Source organism: Haemaphysalis longicornis, unplaced genomic scaffold (genome assembly GCF_048455015.1).
Source record: "Haemaphysalis longicornis isolate Haplotype H1 unplaced genomic scaffold, Haemaphysalis longicornis Haplotype H1 scaffold_2, whole genome shotgun sequence".
Classification (NCBI taxonomy): Eukaryota; Metazoa; Arthropoda; class Arachnida; order Ixodida; family Ixodidae; genus Haemaphysalis; species Haemaphysalis longicornis.
Genome location: NW_027526295.1, coordinates 213,362,874 through 213,389,794, shown reverse-complemented (window position 1 = coordinate 213,389,794; position 26,921 = coordinate 213,362,874). Strand labels below are relative to the sequence as shown.

The window sequence follows — 26,921 nt, the reverse complement described above, 5'->3', positions numbered from 1 at the left end:
CATTTTACCATGCCTACCGTATAACTAGGCTCTTGTTTACGGGTGCTGTTATACTTTCACTGAACGGTGTTTTACTTCAGTCAGAGATAAAACAACCGCCAACTAATAATAATAAATGGTAACTTTATTTGCACGATAAGGTGGTTTTCTAGAGGAGGACAAGGCGAAGCCGAAAGGTGATCCCGAATGTAGGTGCAGAAATCTCCTGTATGGGTGTGTGTGATTGGTGCATGCTCCTTCGATCGCTGAAACACGCAATCTGAAATTTTCGAGAATATATTTGATGCTTTGCATGACACATTTCTTAAATTCGGCGGATCAGCGACGTTTTTTAATTACGCATACTTGCACCTCTGCTCTCATATGGCCCATGTATATACCTGCACAGAGGAGGTGGGGGAGGAGTAAACTTCGTTCATGTGAGATGGGCACCCGTGTGCTGGAGCGTTAAGAAAAATTATTCTGTCCTTCCCTGGGTGCATTCGCCAATGAACGGAAACAGCCACTTCTGTCCACGCCCAATTATCAGGACCACCCCGCCTGCAGGCAGTTTTGCCTGAAATGCCTGCGGGTTCGGCCGGAAATCTGTCTGTCAACAGAAACCGCCTAGGAAGCATGTTGAGGTAACACACATATGCGCTTTCTTGGGTCGCGATGGGACCGTCATGTATTTTGTGCAAGGCGAAGTCGACGAAGGATATACGTCTCCCTTGAAAAGTAAATTAATTTGAGTGCACCTATAAATTGTTATTGCCACTCATTAGTTCAATCATAGTGGTTAATTTTGAAACAGCTGCCAAACATAACTATAGCAGGTGAATCAGACTGCCTAGCATGAGACTATCAATCGCTAATATAGAGTATTCAGATACTTAATGTGCATTGCATATGGCAGTCATTAAGAAAGCCGACAATAAATTGAATTCTCAATTTTATTATTTGCGACAGTTACATCTGCACGTATCGGTTCAGTCAGGGCCATCTGGAGACGTTCTTCAGCTGTATACACTAGATAAAAGGAAGGAATGCGATATGCGAATGCGATACGCGATAGAACGAAGGAATTCGATATGTGTAGCACAGCCTTCTCATTTATGCCAACATCAAACCGGTGGCCACAAAGGTGCCACACCAGACCTTGTAGAATTTCCACGCTTCGGCGTGCTCACAGCAACAAGGATGATCACGAAGTTGCATCACCGAAGTTGGGTTCCAGTAATGCTGTAGCTGATTATGAAAGTTCTGGCTAATGCTCATTCAGATTGTGGTCATCAGCATTCTTGTTTTCATCAAAAATAATGGGCCATCGCAATGCCATCAGTCCGTGTATCATAAGCAAAAACAAACACAGAAAAAGCAAGAGGGTCATATGTACAAGCAATTCTTATCCAACAAATTTTATTTCCCCACCAGTAATACCACCAGACCTCTAGGGAAGTTTGTGATGGTAAGAGCAAGGCTAAGATGACCTAATGTGCGACTTCAAAGAAAGGAAGAAACTGTAGAAGAAAGCTAGGGAGGTTAACCAAGGACAGAAGAAGAACTGTCCAGCTGGCTGTGCTACATGTGGAAATGGGAACAGGAAACTTGAAAGAAAAGGAAAGGACTGGCATAAAATAAAGGATAAAAAATTCGGGAGAAAAAAAAACATGGCGTGGAAATGGCCAGTACAAAGACAGCACCATGGGCGAAAAAAAGATAGGCATAAAACAAGCAGGCAAAATGACAAAATGGGCAAACGAAGGATGCTGCATACTGGTAACACCCCTACAGCACCTGTGACTGTTCTTCTCTCCTAATCACTGCAATTTGCTTCTTCAAGGCAAGAACTGATTTGGCTACTTTAGCTCCATCTTGTCTAAAACCACTGAAATATGTCTGATTTTCTGTGTACATAATGTAAATAGGGTACATAATTTCTAATTTTTAAAATTTCTCCTGAAGTGTCTGCTCCTTCGTGGAAGCTTTCGTGACTAACTGCCTCGTAGAATTGCATTTGCTTTGTTCATTTTTTGCTCTTTTATGCTGCCTCTGCTTGTATTTGTTTATTTCGTTCTTGTCCTCTTCTCCAGTGCTTAGGTTTTTTATCATGAAATTGTTTTTTCTTCAAAAAGGTTTTTTGGCTTTTAACCCTGTCTGTTTTTTGGCTTTAAACCTGCCATAGCTTTGCTGGAAATAGTTAGTTCCTCACACAATTTTCCTCTTTCTTTATTCTGGGAGAGGGGGCATGAAATTTTAAAAGGTAAAGAGCCCTGCAGCGACTAATGAACACTTGCACTACTTTCTTTGTAGTTGGAAGTACTGAAAGCTATAGTTCCACAAACCCAGAATGGAAATGCGCGTTCTACATGATATCTTCTAGTCTCTGGTTTGCTTTTGTCGAGATTTTGTTTAAGCTGGTATTAAATAGAATTATTGCGACCTAATGTAACCTGACAACATTAATCATGTGCCTTGTGTGACGTCCCCAAGCATACAATCAATGACAAATCTTCTAAGCGTACCTAGAAAAACGGAAAATCTCTTAAGAGAGTTTCTTGATGCACATAACTTATCAATATTAGGCTTGGGTATTTCACGGTTATTGAATCTAAGCTAATGCAAGGGCCACTACCTAAAAGCATTTCAACTGGAGAAAAAAGTTGACACACGTGCTGCACGGGCCTCGTAGACAGGCACAGGAACAGGCACAGAAAGCATGTTTGTTTAGCATAAAGTGCAGTCACAAATACGATTTCCATTTACATGCATTTCTTGGAAGCGTTGTCCAGTTTGAACTTCCATTCGCTAGAACAGCAAGTAGTTGTAAAGAGCACCTCAATAGATTGCGAAAACAATCAGCTGACGCATACAGGGGGGGGGGGGGGGGGAGGCGTGTGAAACATGTTAAAATAGCGCTGTACAGACGGGACAACAAAGAAGAGACTACACAGGACTGGCGCTGCATATCAACTGAACTCTATTAGCACACACAAAATGATATATACAGAAACAGCGCATGCGCGAATACAGGGGAAGCCACCAGGAAAAAAAATCAGGGGAAAAAAGCAATCAGGGGGAAGTGATTTCTTTTTAAAGGAAGCAGGAAAATAAATGGACTGGGGATATTATTAAGCTCTCATGGGAGCTCACCTGCATTTAACACAGTCCGGAAGCGGGAATAGTTGGGGAAATAGGATAGGAGAAAGAAAAGTAAAGATTAGAAAGGTGAGGAAAGAGTAGAGAAGAATAGTTCCACTGTGGTCGATTCCGTCGCACACAACACACCACAAACACTGTTGGCTGGCGTAATGCTGCGTCCGGGAGACGAGAAACCTCGAAGGGAACAGTGAAGCGCGGAGGCGAGCATGGTGCGACGAAGAGCGAAGTCTGCGGCGGTCCCGACCGCTTTGGAGACGGGTACTAAGGGGGGGGGGGGGGGCGGGAGCTGGCACTTGACCGCCCACACCAGCAGAGCGAAAGCCGGGCGACGTCCAAGGGCCCGCGCTTCCAACGGGCTGCCGAAATGAAGCCCCTCCGAAGCACCGGAGCACGAAAAAACACGTCCGCTCAACTCCGAAGCGACGACCGAACTCCCTGACGCACCGGCAAAAGCTACCTCTCCGAGCGTACGAAGTACCCGCTAATCTACGCGCTACCCTTCTCAGTTGCGGAGAATGCAAAACTGCATCTAACGCGGCAGCATGGCACAAAAGTTCGCTACCTACCACAGGAAAAACTTCACACAACGTTTGTGCACAGCAAAGTTTTCACGGCGCACTCACAGCAACGGTGGCTGCCATGATGGAATGCGTTGGTTACTAGGTGAATACCGACTACTGCCGCCAACTCTAGTAGGCAAAAAGGCAGCGGGCAACGCTGTGAGGGTGGCATCATGTCAGCGCCCGGGTGTAGCACGGTTTCAATGCACGGGCTGGCCGGGCAGCTTTTGCTCTAGAGTCAGTAGTATTAACTCTATGCTGACTGGCGTGCCTCAGTGGCGATATTCTGACACCTTATGACACCTTATCTAGAGACACTAGTTGGCCCCTCGTATCGCCAGAGCAGTCACTGGCGCTGATAACACAGCACTCAGAAGTTCCTCTTATCTGTGCTAGCTATGTTATTAGGCTGAACGGGAGACGGGGAAACCGGTTAGTGTGGATTTTGCCTGAAGTGCGCTGGCACGGAATCCTTGATAAAAGGGTGCACGTAAAAGAGAGCCACTGCTATAGCCGCATTTGCGTTCTTTGCATGAACCCTCGTCGGTGGTGAGCTCCTCCAGGATTTTTCAATGAGACTCTGGCCCGTACTTTGACGTTCGAGTTTCCTTCAGGGCACATCGTAAGTCTTCTCATTTGTCCAAAGGTGCCGGTGCAGTCAAAAAGTAAACGGGACACGGGTCGGTGAATTTAGGAGGGCTGCCTAACCAGCAGCCAAACAGTGACTCTTTAAGAAGGACTCGCCGGGGTGGCTCAGTGGCTTAGGCGTTGTTGCTGCTGAGCCCAATGATGTAGAATCGAATCGATTCCCGGCCGTGGTGGCCGCCTTTGTGATGGAGGCGAGAAGCACAAATGCCCATCTGTCGAGATTTAGCGCAAGTGAAGGATCCCCAAGTAGTCAAAATTAATTCGGAGCCTTTCAGTACGGCGTGCGTCATAGCCAATGTGTAGATTCGGTGAGTTGAACCCCCTAATCAGTCAATCAACTTTTTAAGAAAGTCCTTGTAAAGTAAAATCCGACCGCTAATGCGCGATTTATGCTGACAGTCGCATAGGAAAGAAGTTATCCTTAATTCCAGAACCTTTCATCCATTTACTTTTGGCTGCGCCGGCCTGTACCTGTTTTCCGACATTGCTCTAAGTTCGCCCATATGGAAGGCGCCCAGGGGTTTATCGAGAATTTCGATTTTGGAGGCTGTCGAAGTCCTCCTAGGGAGGTGTTGGGGTGATGTTGGGGGTGTGTGTATAAATCCCTGAGCAGTGTGCTAGTGGGTGTCGAATCTGTGTGTGTGTATGGGGGGGGGGTGTATAAATCCCGGCAGGCGCCTGTATTTATGGGTGGGGTACGACTTCCCCACATAGATATACATATAAATACCCCGCTGTTACAGGCGCCTGACGTCGGCGTTTCTGTTTAATAGGCCATTTCATGTTTTAGGGGCGAAGCCCCTTTGGGGGCTGGGGCTGTTGGCGTCTCCTGTCGTCGTCGTCGTAATCGTCGTTCGTCTCATGTAGTCACGGTACTAAAACACCGGGAAACTCGTTTATATCTTGCGCTAGAACGTAACGCGTAGTAAAAAAAAAAACACGGGGCATTAGCTTACGCCTCCCGCTGGAGCGCTTTGTAACGCGTACTAAAAAAACACCGGGACGCTCCCTTACTCCTCGCGCTAGAGGGCTCCGTCCTTCTAAGACAAGAGACATATCCAGCAACGCTGTGTACCTATACGTCCCAGCGGTTCCATCTCCGTTGGCAAAAACGCCAAGGCGCAAAGAATACAGGTATAGACTGCATTCTTCGCCAATCACCAGATTTCACGTTAGTGGAGATGGCCCGGGATTTTTTTCATTAAGAAACGCCGAGGACACCCGAGCACTTCTTATGACTCTTATGTTTTTACCGATTTTGTGAAAACTGCCTCGACGGCTACTCGAGAGAGAGAGAAAGAAAAAGTAAAGGAAAGGCAGGAATGTTAACCAGGCTACGGCCTAGTATGCTATCCTGCACGGGGGAAAGGGGAACAATGAGAAAAAAGAGGAAAATAGAAAAAAGAAGGGAAAAGGGACAGACATAGCGTAGTGTGGTGTGCCTGGCGGTAGGTTACTAATCGATGTTTATAGGTACTTACTGAAAACATCAAACCCTACTCAGAAATAAGGCAAGCCCACTTCACGGAAATCCCGAATCTCGCTTCAGGTTGGACGTACGCATCCCCAGAGGCGGGCACAAGGTCATTCGCGGGTCGGCGTCTATCGCCGACCGGTTACCTCAGATCAAGTGATTATACCTTGTTGCCATTTTACACACGTACGGAGCTGTGTCGAAGAAACGTATCCCTCTGCTTAGAGCCCAACTTCGAAAGTTAGGAGCACCCCTAAGGAAGTTGGGCGGCTTAAGCCTACAGCGAGAGATAGTAATTCCTGTCGGGGTAACATGTGCGGGATACAAGCTGGCGCGCGAATGACCTCTATCCTCCCTTCCCTGTACAACTGTTTTCCCCATTCCCCACACCCCCCACACCAGCAGGCGTTCCGGTGTCCACCCTTAGGTGAGACAAACTACGCCTGCTGGTGGTCTTTCCTTTCCTTGTTTACAATAAATTCATTCATTCATTCAATGACCTGGTGACCAACTTTGAGGACGTAAGCACACGAGATTTGGGATTTCTGTAAAGTGGGCTAGCTTTATTTATGAGTAGGAATGGGTGTTCTCAGTCAGTACCGATAAACACCGAAAAGTTACCGCTGAGGCTGTTTCCTGGAAATCGCTAAGACACAGCAACTCCGACTCAAAGAGGCCACAGTGAATAGAAAAGTAAACTAAGATTCACGGCAGATTTTGTGAGACCATAAGAGTGTCACGTTGGATTAACCTTAGCCGCAGAAAAAACAACAAAAATAGGTCAATAATAAATATTTTTCGCGAGTCGTGAATGCTCCAGACTTCTGATTTATGAGATATATTTGTCGGTATAATCTCCGTCGCCAATTTCTTCTAAGGTTTCACTTGCGAAAAGCGCGCCTGCACGTATCGTGTGTCAAACATGCCTGCACTCGCAGTCGTGGATCTGAGACTAAACAAAAAAACTAACAACCAAACATAAAAAATGTGCACGAACTCAGAGCATTGTCTACTAATGCGTAGCATTTTTATGCCGCTTGTCTTGAGTGCGAGTTCCTTGCAGCCAAATTTATTGGTCTGTCTGAATCCTGTCCGACCAATTATCTCCATTTACGCTATTACAACGATTACAGGGTGAACTTCCGTGAAATATGCATTATTGCGGAAATGCAGGGCGTTACACGGTTCACCATTTTCAATTATTTTTATACATTTTTATTCTAGTTTTTCAAAATATCGTTCGACCAATTATCGCCATATACGTTATTACAACGATTACAGGGGGAACTTCCGCGATATCTGCATTTTTGTGGAACTGCAGGGCGTTACACGGTCCTCGCTGTGTGGGTACTCTGGAGGGAGAGAGAGAGAGAGAGAGAGAGAGAGAGAGAGAGAGAGAGAGAGAGAGAGAGAGAGAGAGAGAGAGAGAGAGAGAGAGAGAGAGAGAGAGAGAGAGAACTCTGGAAAGAATGCTGCTACGCACTATAGAATCCGTAAGTGTGGCGGGTTTTGAAATGGTGGAGTTTTGCGATACTGAACTTGTCTTGTCGTTGTTGGCTGACGTCAGTGTTCCAAGCGGGCAAGCTGCACTTCAGCCGGGAGAGATTCGCAGCTAATCCACAAGGTGGAACTTGAGGCGGCAATGGTGGTCAATGCACATTCTACGGCGGCTTTCTGTTATTTTGACGCCCATTCGCGCTTCTGTGCGCGCCGACGCTACTTGAACTCTTTCTCTTCTTCCTGCGAGCGAACGATAAACGCACTTCCCATAGCGAATTAAAAGTGAAACTACTGATAACGGTGCTAGCGCTGTTATCAGCCGATTGCGCAGTTCGTCAAAAAAAATTAGTGCCCTTCCCTATTGTGAAGAAGGATGACTTGCGAAGCTGGAGAAAGTACGCAAAATCCACAAAACAAAACACGTTTGTTTTTAATTTGGGATCGACCAATCAGCACTGAGCCCAATAAAACATTGAAGGAATCGATATTTATTCTAGGGGAGAAACATGAAGCTGTCTGTTTCCCTCCTGCGTCGTGGGCATCTTATTCTCTGCTTACCACACCAACCCAATCCGCTCGACCACAGAGGACAGCGGAAAGCTCGCATTGTGGCGGTGGACGTGCGCGTTTGAACCTCCCGGCAGCCTAGCTGACATGTCCCCCCCCCCCCCCTCCCCTCCCTTCCCAAATCGTTCCTGATAAACCAGCAACCAGTTATGTGTGCGTGCTTAGAAGTGAAAAACACCGCCAAAATTGTCGCACTGAAAGTTCTTCAAGCTTAACAAGAAATATTGTCTCACGTCGACCTTGCTGTTCATCTGGGAGAGATTCCGAGCTACTCGGCGAGCTCACACTTGCAGTAGAAACGGTGGCGACAGCGGCCTTCTGTTCACGAGTACGGATTCGTGGGCGAGTTGGTGTTGCATTGCATAAAAATTCATTGGGAATGCGGACAAGGGCAAGAAGGGAGAGACACCAAGGAATGCTACTTTCACTTCAGAGTTGGAAGTAGTGTTCCGTCGTGTCTCTCCATGCTTGTCCTTGTCCGCATGCGCCATGTTTTTCTGCAAGGCCTTCTGCTGTTTTCGCACACATTTGCGCTTCTGCTCGGCAGACGCTCCTTCGATTCCCGGTGTTCTTCCTCAGCGCGAACTACACGTGTCTGTCCATAGGGAGTTAAATCCTGGAAGGACTCGAGCTTTGTTCTGGTGTGCAAACATGGGGCTGTCCGTTTCCGTCCTCGTCGGAGGCATCTCATTGTCTGCGTAATAGACCAATGCAAACCGCTAGACCACTGAGGACAGGTGACAGGTCGCACTGAGCCGCGAGACTTCCGCGTTTAAATTTCCCGCTTGGACAACGCGCATGTTCTCGGTAGCGGCATGAAGACTAGCTGTGCATGCACGCCCACCCAACCATTTCTCGCATCAACCGGCAAGCGCTGATGGGCGCGTGCTTATAGGCGTGAAATACACTGGCGAAAATGTCCCGTGGAAAGCCTTTCGAAAAAGAATGAAGGGCTCACGTCGGCGTTCAAAGCAGGCATAGAGTTTCATACTAATATATACTAGAGGGAAATCTGGCGCCAGTGTCTAGGAGAGCCGCGCTTCAGCGGGCGTTCGGTCATGTACCGGCCAGGCACGTTCCACTTGTCCTTGGCATGGCTCATGAACAGGCTGAAAAGTTGCCTCTGGCTGCAAAAAAGCAACAATATTGCTCTAAAATATTGTTTAAATTGGTTTTGTTATTACGAAATTGACCTGCCAGAAAGATTTATTCGTCAATATTCATGGAGATGTTAATAATTACTTAGAAGCCCGATGCAGAAGGAAAAAAAAGTCACCTTTCTGGCTTCGAGACAAAAAAGAAGCCATATGGCTAGCTAAGCCAAGTAGGCGAGGAACGTCGCTAGCTGCAATGGCGCCGCCCACGGCGGCCCGCGATTGCACCGCCAGATTTCCCTCTACACTCTTAGCCAAAAAGGACTTACGGGGCATCGGCGTTAGTCCTTTTGGGGACTAAATGCGTTGCCACTAGAATTAGTCCTTTTTGGGACTAACGGCAAGGGTACCAACTGTTAGTCCCTCTACACTTAGTCCCTTGATGGTTCAACTGTTGGTCCGCCATAAAGACTGACTGTTGGTCGCTTGCAGATCAACTGTTAGTCTCCTCTGTTAGTTCACTGGAGACCAACCGTTGGTCTTCTGAGCATCAATCGTTAATCTTTCCCATTACTCCCCCTAGACCAATTGATGCTTTAAAGACTAAATGTTCATCCCTGCAAATGCTCCCCTCTGGATTAACCGTGCATACTAAAAGACGTAGTGCTGGCTCGTGCAAATACTCCATGAGTGACTGTCGTTCCATTAGACCGGCAATTCAAGAGGCACGAGTAAACACAAGAGACCAGAAACAGTATTTCTTGGCCACTTGAAATATTCACGACAAAGAAAATGTCACTTTCAAGCTTTTATTGCAACACCGTGTAAGCAACATACACAACACAAGTAAACCGTACTCTACTCTTAATGCTGGAGTCTCTATTTCGAAGGCCTGTTTGGCACACCATGTCAAAGCGATGCGCCCAGTATTGGGCTATTCCGGGTGTTCATGGCTGCTGTCCTTGGCGCAAGCGCGCTCCACTTGCAGACCATCCTCCGTGAAGCTGTCGGCAATGGGCGAATGTCGTCACGCTCCTGCAGGAAAGAAATACGGCAACAAAACAAGTGTTATTCGTGGTAGGACGCAAAACTGGGAAAGACAGTTTCCAGCAGCCCTAACAAGCATCCGTAAAAAAAATACCCCAAAAAGCAAAAAGACAGAAGCAAAATCAACGCTTTATGTAGTGCAGCCAAACGTGGCCCGTGAAGTGCACTGAGTACAAGACTACGGATTAATTAAGACCATGGCCACGGTCGTTAACATGCGAAACTCAGACGGCGTTGTTTTTCCGACTCCAGCAGAAAAGACGCCGCTCAAACCAGCAATAGAACCTGGGGACTCATGCTCCCTAACTCAACGCGTTGAACCACTGAATCAGGGCAGCAGAAAATATAAAGATTGCTCATTATTCGCATGCAGGTTCGCTATCATGCTCAGAGGCTTACGTAGCACAAAACAAGGGCCTCTTCCCTCTCTTTCACGAGGCATGTAAGGAAAGAGACGCTTCCTGTCGGCACCAGCTCTAAATCAAAATGGTTTGACTGCAATCAAAAATAAAAAAACAAAAAAAATTCAATCATTGGAAGAAAACCTGCTTTCCTACGCTTATAATGCGGGTTTGTAGAACAAGGTCATTATTGATTTCTGGCTGTGGTGTCGAACAATGCGTTTTTATTTCAAAAATGTAATAAGAGCCAAATTTTCTCAATATTTAACAAATTTAACAATGTGTAACTAATAGCCTCAGGCGAAACAAACAAAAGGGCGTCCCCTCAGCTTGCTGCATGGGGAGTGGCTATGGCTGCACGTTTTTATTTCCCCTCTGCGGACAGTTCACAGTGAGTTCGGATGTGCACACAAAAAAGGCTTTCAAAGGAAAGGGGCAAAAATGTTTGAGGCTGACCACGCTGCGAGCGCTTGGCTGCCAGTGAGGGAGCAACAAAAATGAAAAAAAAAAAAAGTGAAGGAAGCTTTCGGCCAGTGTAGATTAGTCACGCGAGCGTGCGCCTGCTACTGTGAGATTCATGTGAAAGGTGCGGGAAGGACTGCAGGACGAGAATGTTTCGTGCACGAGTTCCCCGAAAGCCAAACAATTCTTTTCTTTTTTTTTTTTTTGTTTTTTTTTTTTTTTGGGGGGGGGGGGGGGGCGCCTTACTGCAAGTTTAGGTTCGCCGTGGCGGCCACAAGAAGGGCCGGTACTGTAAAAGTGGCCATCAGAAAACACTATTCTGGAAAAAAAAAAAACTAAATATGGAGAAAAATGCCGTATTCAGCTAATTTGCACCAGATTTTAACCGTTATTGTCTAGTTTTATTCTGGACGTAGTTGCGGTTACGAGGGTGCAACTATTTTTGCCCTACTCAGCCTCAGTGTATCGCGTTATTGCAGATCGGGCGTTTTGCCAGACGTTTTGTAATTTTTCTACTTAAAATATCACGTTTTCATTTAAAATTTAATATTTTTGAGAGTAATTCTTGTATCCTAACAGCGCCATATTGTTATTTTAGTGTTCGTATGTTCGCCTAAAAAGTGAAAGCCCTTCAAGAGTCTCGACCACGTGTTAACCACGTTTTTGACATTTCTGGCTACAAATTTATTAAAACTGCAATTTCAAAAGAAAAAAAGTTAGCGGTTAGCTTCCTTTTTGTACGCTGCTTCTTCTGAGGTGGTTATTTATGCGGTTGGGCCGCTCGTTTGAAGAAAAAATGCGTTTTTACTATTTTAGGGTTAAGTAAAAAGTTAGGTAAAGGGTTAAGTAAAAAGTTAGGTAAATATTGACCGAAACAAATAAAAATTAGGTCGTCGTCGGCAGTAACGCCAAGCGAATCAACTGGCGTTGGTTTAAAAAAATAATTGACACTCTGACGCTAACATGCAAGCTCACGAACTTCAAAAAAAAAATTGGCCGCGTATCTGCTCCTTTCGTTGCAAATGCCGTCAAAAGACGATAGTCTTTATCGGCTTTTGCGAAGTGAATGCCTCCCTTCGCTTTCCCGCTCACCTCTCATGTTGCTCCTCTTGCGTCGCGCTCCTCCCAAGGTAAAGACGACAAAGGTTTGCTTAAATCATTTTAAATTTCCCGCGTTCCACTGTTCCCAACCGGGTGTCTCGATGCGAACGCTGCCGTACGGCGAAGACGCGCGTTAATTGAGGCGCCCTACTTCCACGTTTATAGAACCGCGTTTCCCTACTCCACGTGCGTTGCAAGCAGAACGTGGAACCAATCTAGTGGAACCTTGCGTAACTGTTGCCGGTTGATTTCTTAAAATGGCGCCAGAAGCTATAGTGGCGCGGGCGACAGCAGGCGACGGCGGAGTGAATTCTTTTTCTGCAGTTGATGAAGTATTTAATTTCGCAAAAGTCAAGCATGTTTGATTTTTGTATAAAGGAACACTGCAAATATCACTTCTGTATTGATTTGTTGTCTCTCATATTTGCGTAATGTCTTGTTCCTCTTCAACAATGTTGATAAGTATGAACATTACACCGGACATAGACGGGTTGATTTAGCGGTAAATATATAAGACTATTGCGCAGGCATTGTTTTGCTTTGGCCGGGTGGCTGAATCGAGTTACAGACAGACAGGCAGACATAGACAGACCAAAATTTCTGGGTTTAAGTAGCCCAAGAAAGACTATCGTCTTTAAACAAAAAACCGTTCAGCGCGGTCAAACTCTAAAAGGGACGATGATGCACACTTCCAGTGAGGCCTTGCGTTCCAGGACCTAGACTTGCTGGACCGAGACCGGCTGGACCGAGACTTGCTGGACCGAGACCGGCAGGACGACCGGCTGGACCTAGACCGGCCGGAACCGCTCCGGGTACTGTCACCCCCGAAGGCAGGCCTCCTGCACCTCCAGGTACGTTACACCCTAGTGTCATGGGCGTAGCCAGCGGTGTGTTGCGGTGTCTGGACACCCCTCAAAATTTCTGCATGCAGAAAAATGACATTGTTCGGGGATTTGGAGCGGTTATTTTTATTATTTTCCCGGTGGCGTATAACACCTCCGAAAAACTAGAAACATCCCCCTCGCGAGGGGCACGATCAAATGCAGAGCATTTCCGCTCTTCTCTTCCAGCGTAGACATTGTCGATGAAGTCGATGGTGAAACGTGAAACGTGCCGTGAACCCCCTGCCGCGGCTATGACGCAACGTGGCGCGGCTATGGCGCAACACAATCCACTTTAATCCAAACCAATCCAAGCCAAGCCAATCCAATCGAATCCAATGCAATGCCCCTCGCGAGAGAGTGTTATAGCGCCGAAATCGCACCACCACACGAACGCGTGATGTTGACGTCACGATCACGCCACATATGTTAGCAACCGGAGCGCGCGCGAACGACATATGTGGTTTAAGCGCGAACCGACCGCGGCGAGAGAGCGCGATGCGAGCGCATCAACAGCTTCTTGACGTAGTTTGAATGAGTCAAGGATATAAGGCGCGTTCGTAGCCTCCCATTCTGTGTCGGCTTTGTGGCGCAGTGGGTAGAGCACCATGTACATTGCGTTCCGCCCGCAGGGTCGAGGGATCGAAACCAGGCGCCGGATAGTATTTTTTGTTATATAGTGTAGGGGGAGGGGTGCGGACAACGACGGTGCGGACTACGACTACGGACGTCAACGCGGGTGACATTTACTGAAATGTTCTGCATTTAAAAGGGCGAATGGAGAAAAGCCGCCGCCGCCGCAGCTCACCTTTCGCACGTCCGTCCCCGCTGGCCGCCGAACAAGTAGAAACAAGTCGGAGGGCCCCCGCCAGGGGGAGTAACAGCAACGTTGCGGGAGCAAAGGGTGCTGTTAGTCTTTCCGTTGGTCCCATTCGCGTCGGGGGTCCAACGTTTGGTCCCTTCATTTTGCGCACGGCCCTAATCTTGGCGCGTTTGATCTTTAGGGGACTAAATCTCCTTCGCGAGGCGTAAATGCTGCAGTTCGTCTCATTTTCTCCCATTTTGGCTAAGAGTGTAGTATATACTAGTATGAAACTCTATGAAAGCAGGCACGTTGCTCTATCAGCCGATTGCGCAGCTTGTGAAAGCGACATCAATGGTGGCTAGGGGAAAAACAGTTGTGAAACAGGTGTCAGCGGTGGCGAGGAGGAGCGTCGCAGCGGCGCAGAGTAAATCGGCTTCACCGGAATTAAAACTGGGGGGTTATACATATACTGCTTCGCAGTAAAAGGCATCGATGGTGGCGAGGAGTATACGTCTTATCGGATAAGTTGTGCCGAATAAATCGTATTCGCTGGAAGAAAAACCCGGGACCCTAGCCATATACAGCTTCGGTGTAAAACCTACTTCCTTGCAGCGCTTTCTGAGCTGCGATTGCCGCCGCGCGGTGCAATCATGGCGCATTAGGGGCAATCACCTGCCAATTCGTCTCTCGTTGTTCCTTATTTTCCGTCTCTCCGAGAACGCAAGGAAGGACAAATTACTGCTATCGCAGATAGTGAACGGGGGCCCAAAGGGTAAAAATGCCCGACAAACAAGGCAACACGCATCTTGAGGTCAGCGAAGGCTGCCTTCGAAAACACGTATATACCGTGTTTATTGCACTATTTTGGCTTCTGTGTGCTGCCGCTTCTGCTGCCATCTCTAGTTGCCTCACAGCCTCGTATTCGGTGTACAACATCTTTATGCATATTAACTATGCTTGTCCCATACTGCAGGTTTTCCCGATCAGTTTAATCCAATCAGCATACAATTTGATCCAGGCACCAGCAAATTTAATCCAAGCACCATCTAATTTAATCCAAGTCCCATCTAATTTAGTCCACCTGCCAGCTAATTTAATCTAAGTGATAAACCAATTTAATCCCGTCGCCAACCAAATTAATCCAGCGGTCATAAGGTCGTTCGGGAGTGGTTTGTGCGAAATTAAGCGCAGCTTTATAGGCTTTGGGGAGCGTGGTGTGATGAACACGTGGTGTTTCTCGATCCACAGTGTGCAAAATATGCTATGCGCATAGCTTAATGGATAACACGCGCAGACCAGGAGAGCGGTCTTGTTTGGTCCGTTGGCGCCGTGTGCTGATCGCCTGTGAGATCGTTAGAAGTATCATCTGTACGCGTGTTGTTACGCTCAGAGCTCTTCGATGTAGGCAGTTGAGAAACTCCGCATCAAAAAACGGCCCGCGCCTGGACCTCCCCTGCTTTGGATCGTGCATACCGTGGCGCCACTGCGGCGGCCGCATGCACTATTCAAAAAACAAAATATTTATTCAAACTGACAATTTAAAGTTAAATTTTGTTTTAAAATGCATAATTCTTTATTTTTGTGCTTTCTGAAGTTATTCATTGCTATCTTAACTCCGGTTTTGAGGGGGTGATTGTTTCTGCATCCGCGCATCTGCCTCGACCGCTTGTGCGGGCACTCCGGCACAACATAGGTCCGAACTGAAGTACCAAATTCGGAGTTATCGTTTGGCCTACAGCTCATTGTATGCCAAAAATAATCCAGTAGCCGATCAAGCGGCTCTAAATAATCAGTTTCAGGTGGCATAAAGCCGTCGAAACGGCTTATTTATTTTTTTGTGGCCAGAAGAGCGAAGAGGACGCGCAGCAGACGACAGTGCGTAAGCGACGGTTGACCCCTTGGTCGCATTTCTGTTTACTACTTTTGCTCCGTATGTATATAAAACAATTGCATAGTTCAACACATTGGGCTCCTTTGGCATGAGAAATTTAAGTAAGCGCTCAAATAGCATTTTTCGCCAAGGTCGTCGAGTGGCGAAGCAAGTTGTATAGTTTATTTTGTCACCAAAAGATGGCGCCACTGTAAAACAAGATCCAAAGCAGTGGACCAATCTCAGTGCCACTTTTTGATACATGGGGCCTATGGGGAGTTTCGCAACTCCTATATCCAGTAACTCTGGTTACGCTAGCAGATTTGCCAGCGTATTGTTACGCGAGCAGACGATACTTTTTACGCGAGTAGACGATACCTCTGACGCGAGCGGGCGATATTTCTGACTCGAGGAGGCAATATTATATTTTGGAAATAATACTTAATGCTACAGAAAAGCATTCACTGAATGAAAATCAGAATGCAAAAGGCATTTAAGTAATGTGTTTTTATCAAAGGAACTTCTCGAGGCATTACACGACGAACAGACGATATATCTGACGTGAGCTATCGACGGCGCTTTCGCAGATGATCAGCTCACAATACGCGGCGCCAACGGATCAAAACAGTCCGCTCTCTTGGTCTGCGAGTGTTTGTAAATATCCATTAGGCTATGCGCATAAAAATCACCCGCATTTCCCCGAAGGGGAGCATGGGGAAGTGCGAATGCACGGGTGATGCTATGAGGGGGAGTTATGTTGAACTGTGTTGGCATTCGCCCGTTAGTTGCATTTAACACCCCCGCGTGATCAAGTTGGGATTCACACACCCCGTTAGTCGTTCTCTGGAAATCTTGGTGAATTAAAGTGTATGTTCGAGGAGATCACACACACACGCAAGTAAAGTGAAACGACAGTATTCTTTATTCAGCACTTGTTGGTGTTGTCGTTGTAGTTGACGGTCATTATGACCGCCTTGTGGTCACTGAAATGTACGGTCAAGAGTTGTTGCAAGACCGCGCGTATCAGACAGTTCCTCGCAAAGGCCAGGTCGATGTAGCTGCCGTTGATGGTGGTGGGAGCCTCTAGCGGTAGGCACGTCATGGAGTGGTTGGCGAGCATGTATTCCATCAACCACTCGCCGCCCTTTCGCACGTCCACGTTCTGTGTCCCCAACAACCACGACCGGGTCCGAGGGCTTTACGCGCCTGGCCACACTCTCCATCGCCGCGTCCACGTATTCGACGACGTCGTCGCGCGAGATGTTTGGCGCGAGGTAGAGGGTGACGACCACGATTCCGTCGCGCGAGTATGCGTCGGTTTAGACGGCACTGTACGGCGACTCGTCCCTGACCGGCGAGGTGGACACGGCGTGCGACACGAGGTTCGCGTAGACGTGACCGACGAGGTAGACGCCGCAGTACTCGCCCCGACTTCCGCTCCTGGCGAAGCAGCAGTCGTCGATGGGGAAGTGGGAATGCACGGGTGATGCGAAAGAATTCTTCTTGGCCAATCGCCCTAAGTGGGTATGTGGTAAAGAAATTAGGAACTCTTCTTGGCCAATCGCCCTAAGTGGGCATGTGGTGCGGATGGACGGACGGCGGTGGACGCGTGATTCAGGGTCGCTTAAGAAGTGCATTCGCACTTAATATATTTTGCACATCGTGGATCAAGAAACACCACGTTTTCACCACACCACGCTCAACAAAGCCCACAAAGCTGCGCTTAATTTCGCACGGAACACTCCTGAACGACGTTCTCTCAGCTGGATTAATTAGGTTGGCGACCGAATTAAATTGGTTGGCACTTGGATTAAATTCGCTGGCACGTGGATTAAATTAGATGGCGCTTGGATTAAATTTGAATTGAATTGAACTGAACTGAATTGAACTGAAATTTGCTGGCGTCTGGATTTAATTGTATGGAAGTTGGGTTAAATTGAGCGGGAAAACCTGTAGTTTCTCGGAGTGGACATTCTGTGTTGCGACAGTATATACTCTCAGCCGTCTTGTGCTGTTGCTGGCCATTTTGCCCTCTGCACGCGCTCCACTTCTACTTGTGGGTATGTCTGGAAGGCGGCAAGTGTATTTCAAGATCTCCCGTATTTACTGAAAACATTTGTCTAGCTTCCATAATTCAACTGAGAACGTTGTTTTGGAGTGAAGTTGCGTAACTGCCAGCCTTGCTGCCGGCCACTTCCCTGTGAAAATCGAAACTTGTGTAAAATTTTATGATGTACTGTGAATAATCTGCAGGGAATTTAATAAATGCATGAGCACTAATGCAAATGCGATGGCATACTCTTCAGAATTTTTTTCAGGGGGCTAACGTACTTGCTTTTCTTCGAAGTTTTGCATGTCAGCAAACTTCTGTTGTTGGAGAGATTTCAATATCGGTCGTGGTGTTGATGTCGGGACGATGGGATCGAATATATTATGTAAAGAAAATGAGGAATCCAAGTTGAGCGGTGGAAACCGGTATTGGAAAGCTGAAGCCCACTAATACAGTAAGGAGGACAGCGACCCTCACAAGCTCAAGCGGGGTCTGGGCAGTAAATGATAAAGAACGACAGAAGCGATCGTGTCGAGAGGGCCCGTGTATGCGACACATTTTGTCTTCTGGCCACCACCTGCGTTTTGAGTTCAAAGCGCATAGCAGGTGGAGGTGGACGCACGTATCAAGCCCTCCGACCCCGATCCCGCCGTTCGCTTCAAGGAAGGGGTCGGCGCCAACAGGGCCAGGGACGCTAAAATGCGCTGAGGGGACACAGCGTCACCCACGATGAGCGACATAATCCCCATGCGCCTGATTTGGAGTCTGGGCTCTTTGCGCATTGAAATAACTATTCAGTTCTTCTCAATTAAGTTTTTGATATCTCAAACGCACAGATGAAAGAAAGTTCCACGGAACGTATGAAAACCTGTTCGTTTATAGCGACCGTCGACCGTTGTGCAGTTGAGAACGTGTCGCCAGCCCAATAGTTAGGAACTAGTTAGGAAATAGTTAGGAAATAGTTAGGAAATAGTTAAGAAATAGTTAGGAATCAGGAAATAGTTAGGCCAGTTGGCAGGTACGTTCATAAACTGTCACAGTAGAACACAAATAGACGAAGGAAAAAAATGAATGAGATTTGGGCGCTCAATAAGTATCTCTAGGCACAAAAACAAAATCGCTATCTTTCCACTGCGGCATGTCCAATAGCCGAGGTCGGCCTCGGCGTGTAGAACGATTATTCAAACTTCCTTTAAAAACAAAAAACAAAAAAAGAAAAGAGAGAGAGATGGGGGGGGGGGATAACTGCGACGCACTTCGGGGTTGTTCCTTCGCCCCCTTTTCTTTTCAGTGTTTCTCTTTGCGTTTCGGTGTAACAGAACAGGTGCGGGTCGCAGACTTCAATCAACGCGCAGGGAGCTTATTTTTACGACGACTTATATTTTCCGTCAAAACTCAATCTAACTAAACCCGATCTTACGAATTTCCCTATTGAGCGAAGAAATTCCCCCACCGGTGCCTATAGAAATCAATGCTTTTATGTACGGGAACTAACAAAGTATATTCAGCTCCATTCCCGATTTAACGAAGTATTTCGAAAAAGAGGCACATTTTAAAAAGGAGCAATTTCAAATGTGTTTAGTCAGAACGACACGAGGATTATTGCGAAACGTCAGAGAGAGAAAAAAAAAAACGAGACAACCAGTTTCGTTTTACGCAACTCTACGAGATTAACTCACCAGTACCGCGTGGCCGCAAACCACCGCTGTATCCCGGCCAGCACGCTTTCTACAATCTTAAAGGGAAAGGACACGATCATCCATGCCCATTCGCCTGGGATTGCGTTGAAGAAAAATAAGCTTAACTGTCTTCACGGATTCACGGTGGTTCACGGATTATACGAGAGCCAAGAACGTTCCCCTCAGCAGGGAAACGGTGCAACAAAATCGCTCTGTTTCGCGCGTCTGCTGGGGTGTGACCACTGCAGTGCGAGCCCCGGCTGGCTTATTTTATCCTCGGGCTTTTAGCACATAGCTAAATTATTGACAGGGAAGCGCCGCGGCCACCGCCGCGGCCACCGCCGCGGCCACCGCAATTACGATGTCATGGTAGCTGCTGGTATGCGCTTCCCTTCAGACATAGAATTTTTGAAATCAGTTGCTCGTAAAATGACAGTCCCGATTATACGAAGTTCTCGATTTAAAAAAGTAATTCGATGTTCCCTGTGACTTCGTTAGAGGGGGTTTTAACTGTATTCGGCTGGCGTGCATTTGTAATGCTCTTAAAGCAGGGAATCGGCAATAAACCCAGCGGATCCCGAATCTATGTTGGGCCAAATGTTTGCGCGGAAGCTGCGAGGCTTTAGCGCAGCAGTTGCATGACTTTTCTTTACTGTTTCCCTTTACGGCGGTAACCGGTTACCTTTCCGCGTGACAGCAATCGCGGGTCGTTTTGTTTCGTTGTGTCGTCGTATTGATGACGTAATCTTAGCCTAGCCAGAAGCTTTAACAGTCTAATATGCATTGTTTAACTGCCGGATTTTATTGGTTTTTTTTTTTTTTTTCAAACAAGAGAACAATGCATTACCGCTATAAAAGGGTAAGTGCCTTTAGGCGTTCATGCTAAGGCCTTATATACGGCTTCACGCCGGTGACCATTTCGTGTTGTTAGATGTTGCGAAACGAAACGGAGACCGAAGAATGCCCGACCGCTCTTGCGAGGCAGTGCGCCGATTGCGCTATCGTTGCACCGGCGGTGGCAATCGCGGCTCGGGAGGCGCAACGAGGAAGTAGTGGGTTCTCGTTATCATCCAGCCCCTCACCCTCCGGATGGGAAGCCGTTCTTTCCAGCTCAGCCTTGGACGACCAGCTCGGGCTGATCGACCGGGCAAGACGGATCGCAGCAGCAAATGGGGCCCTGGACTAAGGGCACCACCCTCTGAGAGCTAGATAGCCTGACTTTATAATAAGGTTTTCTACTACTACCACTACTACTACTCGTTATCATCGTGGCTGTAGCCGCCGATATGCCCCTTTCACGCTCCTGTGGAGTTGTAGGCGGCATTCAAAAGTAATTTCTTTTCTTTCCATCAGCAGTGCACCCAAAACGAGCACTTCCTTTCAATGAAAACTCGAGACTGACCTGAATGGGCGAGAAATTAGAACGACTGGATGTGGCGTTCGGAATGCGGAAACCAGGCGGAGTTTTTCGAGAGCTGCTAACATCGTTCGCCACCGTGGCAGCTGCTCCAGTGCAACGCCTTAGCTGGCGCGGAGCATCGCCACAGACAATTGCTTGCGGGAAACCATTCTAGGTTAATCTCGTAGTCAGAGTTTTGAAAGATGTGTCCTTGAATGTCACAGAAGTAGGACTGCGTGCTGTCAGCTAGCTCCGACAATTTGAAGACTTCTCTCCGCCCAGAAACGAAAACGGTCGACAACGAAGCATTCAGCCACTCGACACCACCCAAGCTGCCGCCCGAAGACGCGCAGAAAAACCGCAATTTACGGCCACGGCCGCGCCGAGAAGCCCCGCGCTCCTCCAGAGAACGAACGCGCTCCTGGCTCGGGTGTGTTTATGCCCGAGAACACCAGGCGACGCCAGACGCAACGCGGGTGTTTATGTTCGGGTTTCCACTCTCTCACGTGTACGTGCACTTTGCTGAGAGAGTCGCCCCACGCCTGTGCACCTCGTCAGACGTTTTCTCCCCGTGCTCCTCTGTCCTGATCCTCTGTAATCTCTGTTTTCTCAGTTATTAAACCTTTTAAATTCTCAATACCTAGTTTCTCCTATTCGATCTTCATTTGAGCCACGACGTAGCTGACAGATATTTGGAATTTTGGCTTCCCTCTGACCCCAGCCGATAGTCGTCTAAATATTGTCGTTCAGATTCCAATGAGTGTACGTTACTGTATACAGTAGGTGGCAATTGCAGTCGTTTTTCGTAGTCGCCTTGGCCGTCTTGCTCGGGCTAAAAGTTCTACATAAGATTCGCTTTCAGAATGCAGTCCTTGAAAGGAGGTGCTTTCAGTCGGCGGCCCTCGCACTGCGAACGTGGAATGGGCGGGGCGCTGCAATTTGACCGCTGCTCCAATACCGAGAGGTGACAGTGGTGCTACAAAGAGGAGAGGTACCACTCTCGATATTGACGCAACGGCCGCAAATAGCACTGGGCGGTTTTGCCGTGCACGTAATCGGATACCTGTGCTACTCTTCTTTTTTTTTTTTGTTGTTGTTGCGATTGTACTACATTTTACCTTACTTGTCTCTACCACGTTATGTTGCGGCGCGCAGGCTTTCCAATTTATAAAAAAATGCAACGCACCCTTTTGTGACACACCCGTACACAGCAACGTCAAGAATTGCTCGTGTGGCAGTCGTTTCTAAAAAAAAAAAAAAGAAAACTAGCGCTAATATTACTTATCTTTTTTTTTTTCGCAGAAGCAATTGAACGTGTCTTTTTTTCTCCCCTGGATGCATTTTGAGAAAACCGGGCTTGCGTTGCAGTAACCATAAAACAGTCGTGACGTAGCACTAACGAGCACTAAAATACGCAGAATCATACGCGTCTTGTTGCATTAATTCACGAGTAACTACCGCAGCAGACTGCAGTCTGCGCCACGAACACGACCTACGAGATGATGTACCACACCCCGATATCCGTTCGCCGCCTGTAAGCAAGGGTCGTCATAGAAACCACCCCAGGCACGAGCGGGTGCGATAAGGGTTCCGTCAAGCCTTCCGTCGGTACGTCCTCATGAGCTGCGCTCATCGCATGCAGCTAATTATGCACGCCGAACTTGTCATTCATTCCTCTATGTTGTCATTAGCCGTGTGCACATGCGCTTTGTGGCGCCTCTATTCGCAATTCATCGACTGATCCACTAGAATTAGTACAGCACTGTAAGTCACTCTTGTAACTAGCACAATCCAGTCACTACTTTCGCCATATGCAGGAACGTGCATCCATCGCAAGGTACCCGAAAAAAATCCTAAACGATCTGCGTTCTACCGTAAATGTGGTAGATGTCTGTTGATTCCATGTTTTTGTTCCGGTTTCGTTCTGAGGTTGCGGCGGTTGCGGATGGGTACGGCCGCATGGCGGAACTTTCCGGGACTACGTGCGAATGTTCGAGAGCATGACGACGTGTGGCGCCACGTACCAGGCAGGCTCCCGACGGATGACGATTGCGTGTGCGCAGGGGCGGATTATCCACGGTTCGAAGGGTTCAAATTAACCACCCCACCCGCGGTACCCGCGGCCTTAGGGCCCCCTTTGAAGGCTGGAAAAAAAAATATAGCCATCTTCGTAATTTGGTTCGTAAAACTTTAAGCATTCAACTGATTTCCGCCGATTGAGACAGGAATTATCTGTTTAAATTATGAATGGTTCGAAAAGGCGGTTCGTTGCACGGTGTGCATAATCGTGAAGTCAGCTCACAGTTCTTCGGTCTGAGGTAAAAACATTGCACTCGCCCAAAACCATGCATAGCTTAGAGTGACGGGGCTTATCCAGCTCATGGACACAGAGTATACCCGGACTGGGCCTTGTTCAAGGGTCGATGTTTAAGATCTCATCAATAAACCGTCCCAGCAAAAGGCAGGAAAATGCACGTACAGGCAACATACCTTTGTTTGTTTGTTTTTTTTTCTTAAAAGATGCATAAAACGAGAAAACATGATAATACGTATCCACGCCCCATTTCAAGTTTGAATTCTAGAAAATATGTTAGGCGTTTCTGCGAAACGTATTTTCTAGACTGCGCGGTGCCTCAGTGGCTAAGGCGTTGCGCTGCTGAGCACGAGGTCGCGGGTTCGATTCCCGGCCGCGGCGGCCACTTTTCTGATGGAGGCTAAAAGGAAAAACGCCCGTTTGTACGAGATTTCGGCACATGTTAAAGATCCCCAGGTGGTCAAAATTAATATGGAGCCATCCACTACGGCGCACCTCATCGCCTGCGTTGCGTTGGCGCGTTAAACCCTTCAATCAGTCAATTATTTTCTAGACTGTGTTGAAGTAAACAATTTTTGTTAAAAGTAAGTTGTTTCCGCAATTTAACAGCAGAACAGGCCTGTGCAGTATGAATGGGTATCCTGTTCTTATAAAATTGGATATTGCCTGCAAAAATGTAAATGTAATACATGTTTAAATGCGAACGACAGTGCATCAATGAAAATATGTACGATTGGTTATTCGAGAGTGTTATTAAAAGCATTTTTGTGAAAGTTCGGTATCGTTCTCGTTTTCTATATGCGCCACGTTTTTTACAAGATTTAGCTCCCCCCACGATGAAAAAATTCATTAATAAACAATTTGAATTATTAGTTTTCCTCAGTCGCCATATACAATATACACAATATCACTGCTTGTGTGGAAGCGCTACTTTACGACGGCTAAATTGGTTAAACCGGACCCTCGGCACTGTTAATCTGGCCCTGCGTGTGTGGTGTTTTGGCGTTTTGGTGCAGCCTTCAGAGTCATTTCCATCTAAGCTGCTTAGTTGCAGCTTAGTAGCGCTACGTTCATCATGCTACTAAAGAACACAGTAGTGTCCACTACGTATCAGTCTTTAAATCTTTAGTGAATAACAACAGGTTTTCCTCTGCGCTACTGTCCGGAATTCTCTGTTTCCATACTTTGCCTAGTGCCACCGCGGTGGCTCCATGTCTAAGTTGTGCTGCTGGGCACCAAGACTCAGGCTTAACTCTTGCCTGCTGCGCCTGTGTTCTTCATTGAGGCAAAGGACAAAGACACCCGTGCGTTCGAGATTGCGACGTACATTAAATATACCCAGCTGGTCTAAATAGATCTGTAGCCCCTGCGGCGCGCCTCAAAGCCCACGTGTAGGTTCGGTGTGTAAGACGCAAATATAAATTTGTCTTCATGGAACGTTGACATAAAATATGTAACATACGACAAGCTGGCAACATAGTTCTAATTTCTACATACTCCAACACAAACTTCAAAAAATGGACGGAATAAATACCAGAAACGGGAGCCACTGGTTATTTTGGAAAATGAGCAACGAACTTGAACGTTCATGGTGTTTGTTGCATGTTTTCGTTAATTTTCCGTGTATTTAAATTGAGGTCGTGGTTCTTTACGAGGTATTTATTTGTTTATTTTGCTTCGCAGGGACGGAATCGAATCGGTTCGGTATCGCCAGCAGCCGAAACTTCCGGATCCGGGGAATACACAGCATCATGGGATCCCACTCGCCTGATAGAGCCGGCGAATTCACGGTCACCGCAATGGAACCGCTCACGACGGCCCAGACTCGGGCCTTCCTCGTCCGTTTGGCAGTGGCCGAGCCAACCACGCCAGATCTGGCCACCCTGAACCGATTGATCGCCGCGCATGTGAAGCGAATCATGTTCCACGGAGTCGACGCCTTCCTGGGGCGATCCCCGTCCCTGGACACGGAAGACATCTTCCGCAAGGTCGTGGAACTGGACAGGGGCGGATACTGCTTCGAACTCAACACGCTCTTCGCCCGGCTGCTGACCGCACTCGGATACCGTGTCCAGCTGCGCCCGGCGCGCGTTCGCTGGCGCTTCCCGACCGACGACAAGATACCACTGCCCGTGACTCACGTCCTGATTTGCGTTGAGCTAGGCGAGCCGGGAGAGGGACGGCAGTACTTCGTCGACGTCGGCTTCGGCTCCGTGGCGAATCCGTTCAGGGCCATTCCCGTGAGCGAAGACTTCCAGGAAACGGCGCCTTACCGTGTGCGGCTTTTGGACTCGCCGTCGGGAGCTATGGAACTCGCTCTCCTGGACCGTCGACCCCGTGCTACGGAGGGACGCTGGCGCTGCCTGTACGACGTCGACCGGCACCCGGTGGAAATCGTTGACCTCGTTCCGCTCAACTGGTACGGCGGCACGCACCCGGACTCTGTGTTTCGCCGTGGCCTCATTGCCGGACGGTGGGCCGGGAACTTCTGGGTCACGCTTCGGAACAACTGCATGATTCGGAGGTGGCCCAGCGGCGAAGCCGAAGAGAGCCGGACCATCGGCAGCGCCGTCGAGGTCGTAGAGTTTCTTGAGAAGGAATTCGGGCTTGCTCTGGACCACGGCACGGAAGTCGAGCCTCTGCGGTCTCGTCTCGAGGAGGTGATACGAGCGGAGGCACAAGGTTAAATGAGTCTACTTCCCGCTAACTCGAGCGCTAAATGTTCTCGCTGTAGAACCAAAGCGCGTTAGTTAAAGATAGTCGCGTTGATAGCGCTGAATAGCTTTGTATTCTATATACCTGCTACTCTTCAAGCGAAAAGGAATAAATGTCGTTTCGAACTGAGTGCTACTGTCGTTGTTTTCATGGGCGTCGGGAGGGAGTGGGGATGAGGGCAAGGAGGGGCACCTGCCGCCGCCCGTGGAATTTCAGACGTTTATTTAGTTTGACCATGCTGCTAAAAATTTGCCCCCTCCTTCGCGGTTCTCGTGCGAGGCGTCGACCGGCGCCACGAGGACGGCAGCGAGCGTGACAAGCGCCGGAGCGGAACAAGCGGAGGGGGTGGCCATCGCCGACACAGACTGCCACACGGTGCTGAGTGACTCGAGATAGGCGGTGCGAAACTTCGCCAAAGGCCAAATCTGCAGTGAGGCCGAGCGCGTATTGCGTGCGGCCAAACTGCTAGACAAAAAAGTGTCAATAAGTGGTTACCGGCGCACGCGGGCGACGCGTCGGAACGCAACGACAACCGCAACCACAACGGGACGGCGCACGCGGCGGCGCTAGCGCTAACAAACCGCGCCCCGGCAACCGACCGTCCGACGTGGTTCGGAGCCAAGGACCGCATGACGGACTACAATGACATCACGAGGGCCTACCGCCTGGCTTGGAGAACTCCCCCACCCCCACACCCGCTTATGGTCGTCAAGAGATCCAAAGAGCTGAAGGGTTCAAAGAGTCAAAAGATCCAATAATCATGTGGCAGCCGAGTCAAAAGATCGGGTCAAAAGGTCCAAAGAGTCGAAAGATCCGAAGCGAGTCAAAAGATCCAACGAGTCAGGAGATCCAACAAGTCAAACGGTCCAATAATTCCGAAACCGCGTCAGAAGGTCCAACGAATTATAAGAACCTTCAAAGCCATGGCTAGGATGTGCAATTTATGGACTACGTCATTTTATTGTATTTATAGAGCTGTTTTGGCTCCCGTACCCGAAGTTTCACTTATAAATGTAGAAGCTATGCACTTGGCGCTCTGAATTAAGCCGTGGCTAATTTGAACGTTATTAACAACACCATAAGTGATTTTTCCCTTTTGTGCAGCTAAAGAGGTTCAGGCGGTGGGGAGCTGATTATGACAGTGGTCTCGGATAAGATCAAAGCCACGGCCAAATTATGACCAGTATGCTTTGAGGAAAAACGCCGAAAATGA

The 26,921-nt window shown here is 48.0% G+C and overlaps 1 protein-coding gene across 9 annotated transcripts in view; it reads left to right on the top strand.

Annotated features, from left to right (window-relative positions):
* The window catches only part of LOC144169872 (arylamine N-acetyltransferase-like), a 34,287-nt gene extending 8,473 nt beyond the window's left edge, over positions 1–25,814 (top strand). For 2 of the 9 annotated variants that reach the window (XM_077699273.1, XM_077699271.1), the window contains exons 2-3: positions 12,709–12,846; positions 24,677–25,814. In XM_077699273.1, coding sequence (XP_077555399.1) covers positions 12,709–12,846; positions 24,677–25,680 — 1,142 coding nt within the window. In that variant the 3' untranslated portion in view covers positions 25,681–25,814. Of the gene's footprint in view, positions 1–4,255; positions 4,324–12,690; positions 12,847–24,676 lie in introns of all 9 variants that reach the window. The other 7 variants (XM_077699279.1, XM_077699277.1, XM_077699280.1 and 4 more) reach the window with 7 other exon arrangements.
* Positions 25,815–26,921: the final 1,107 nt, after the last annotated feature.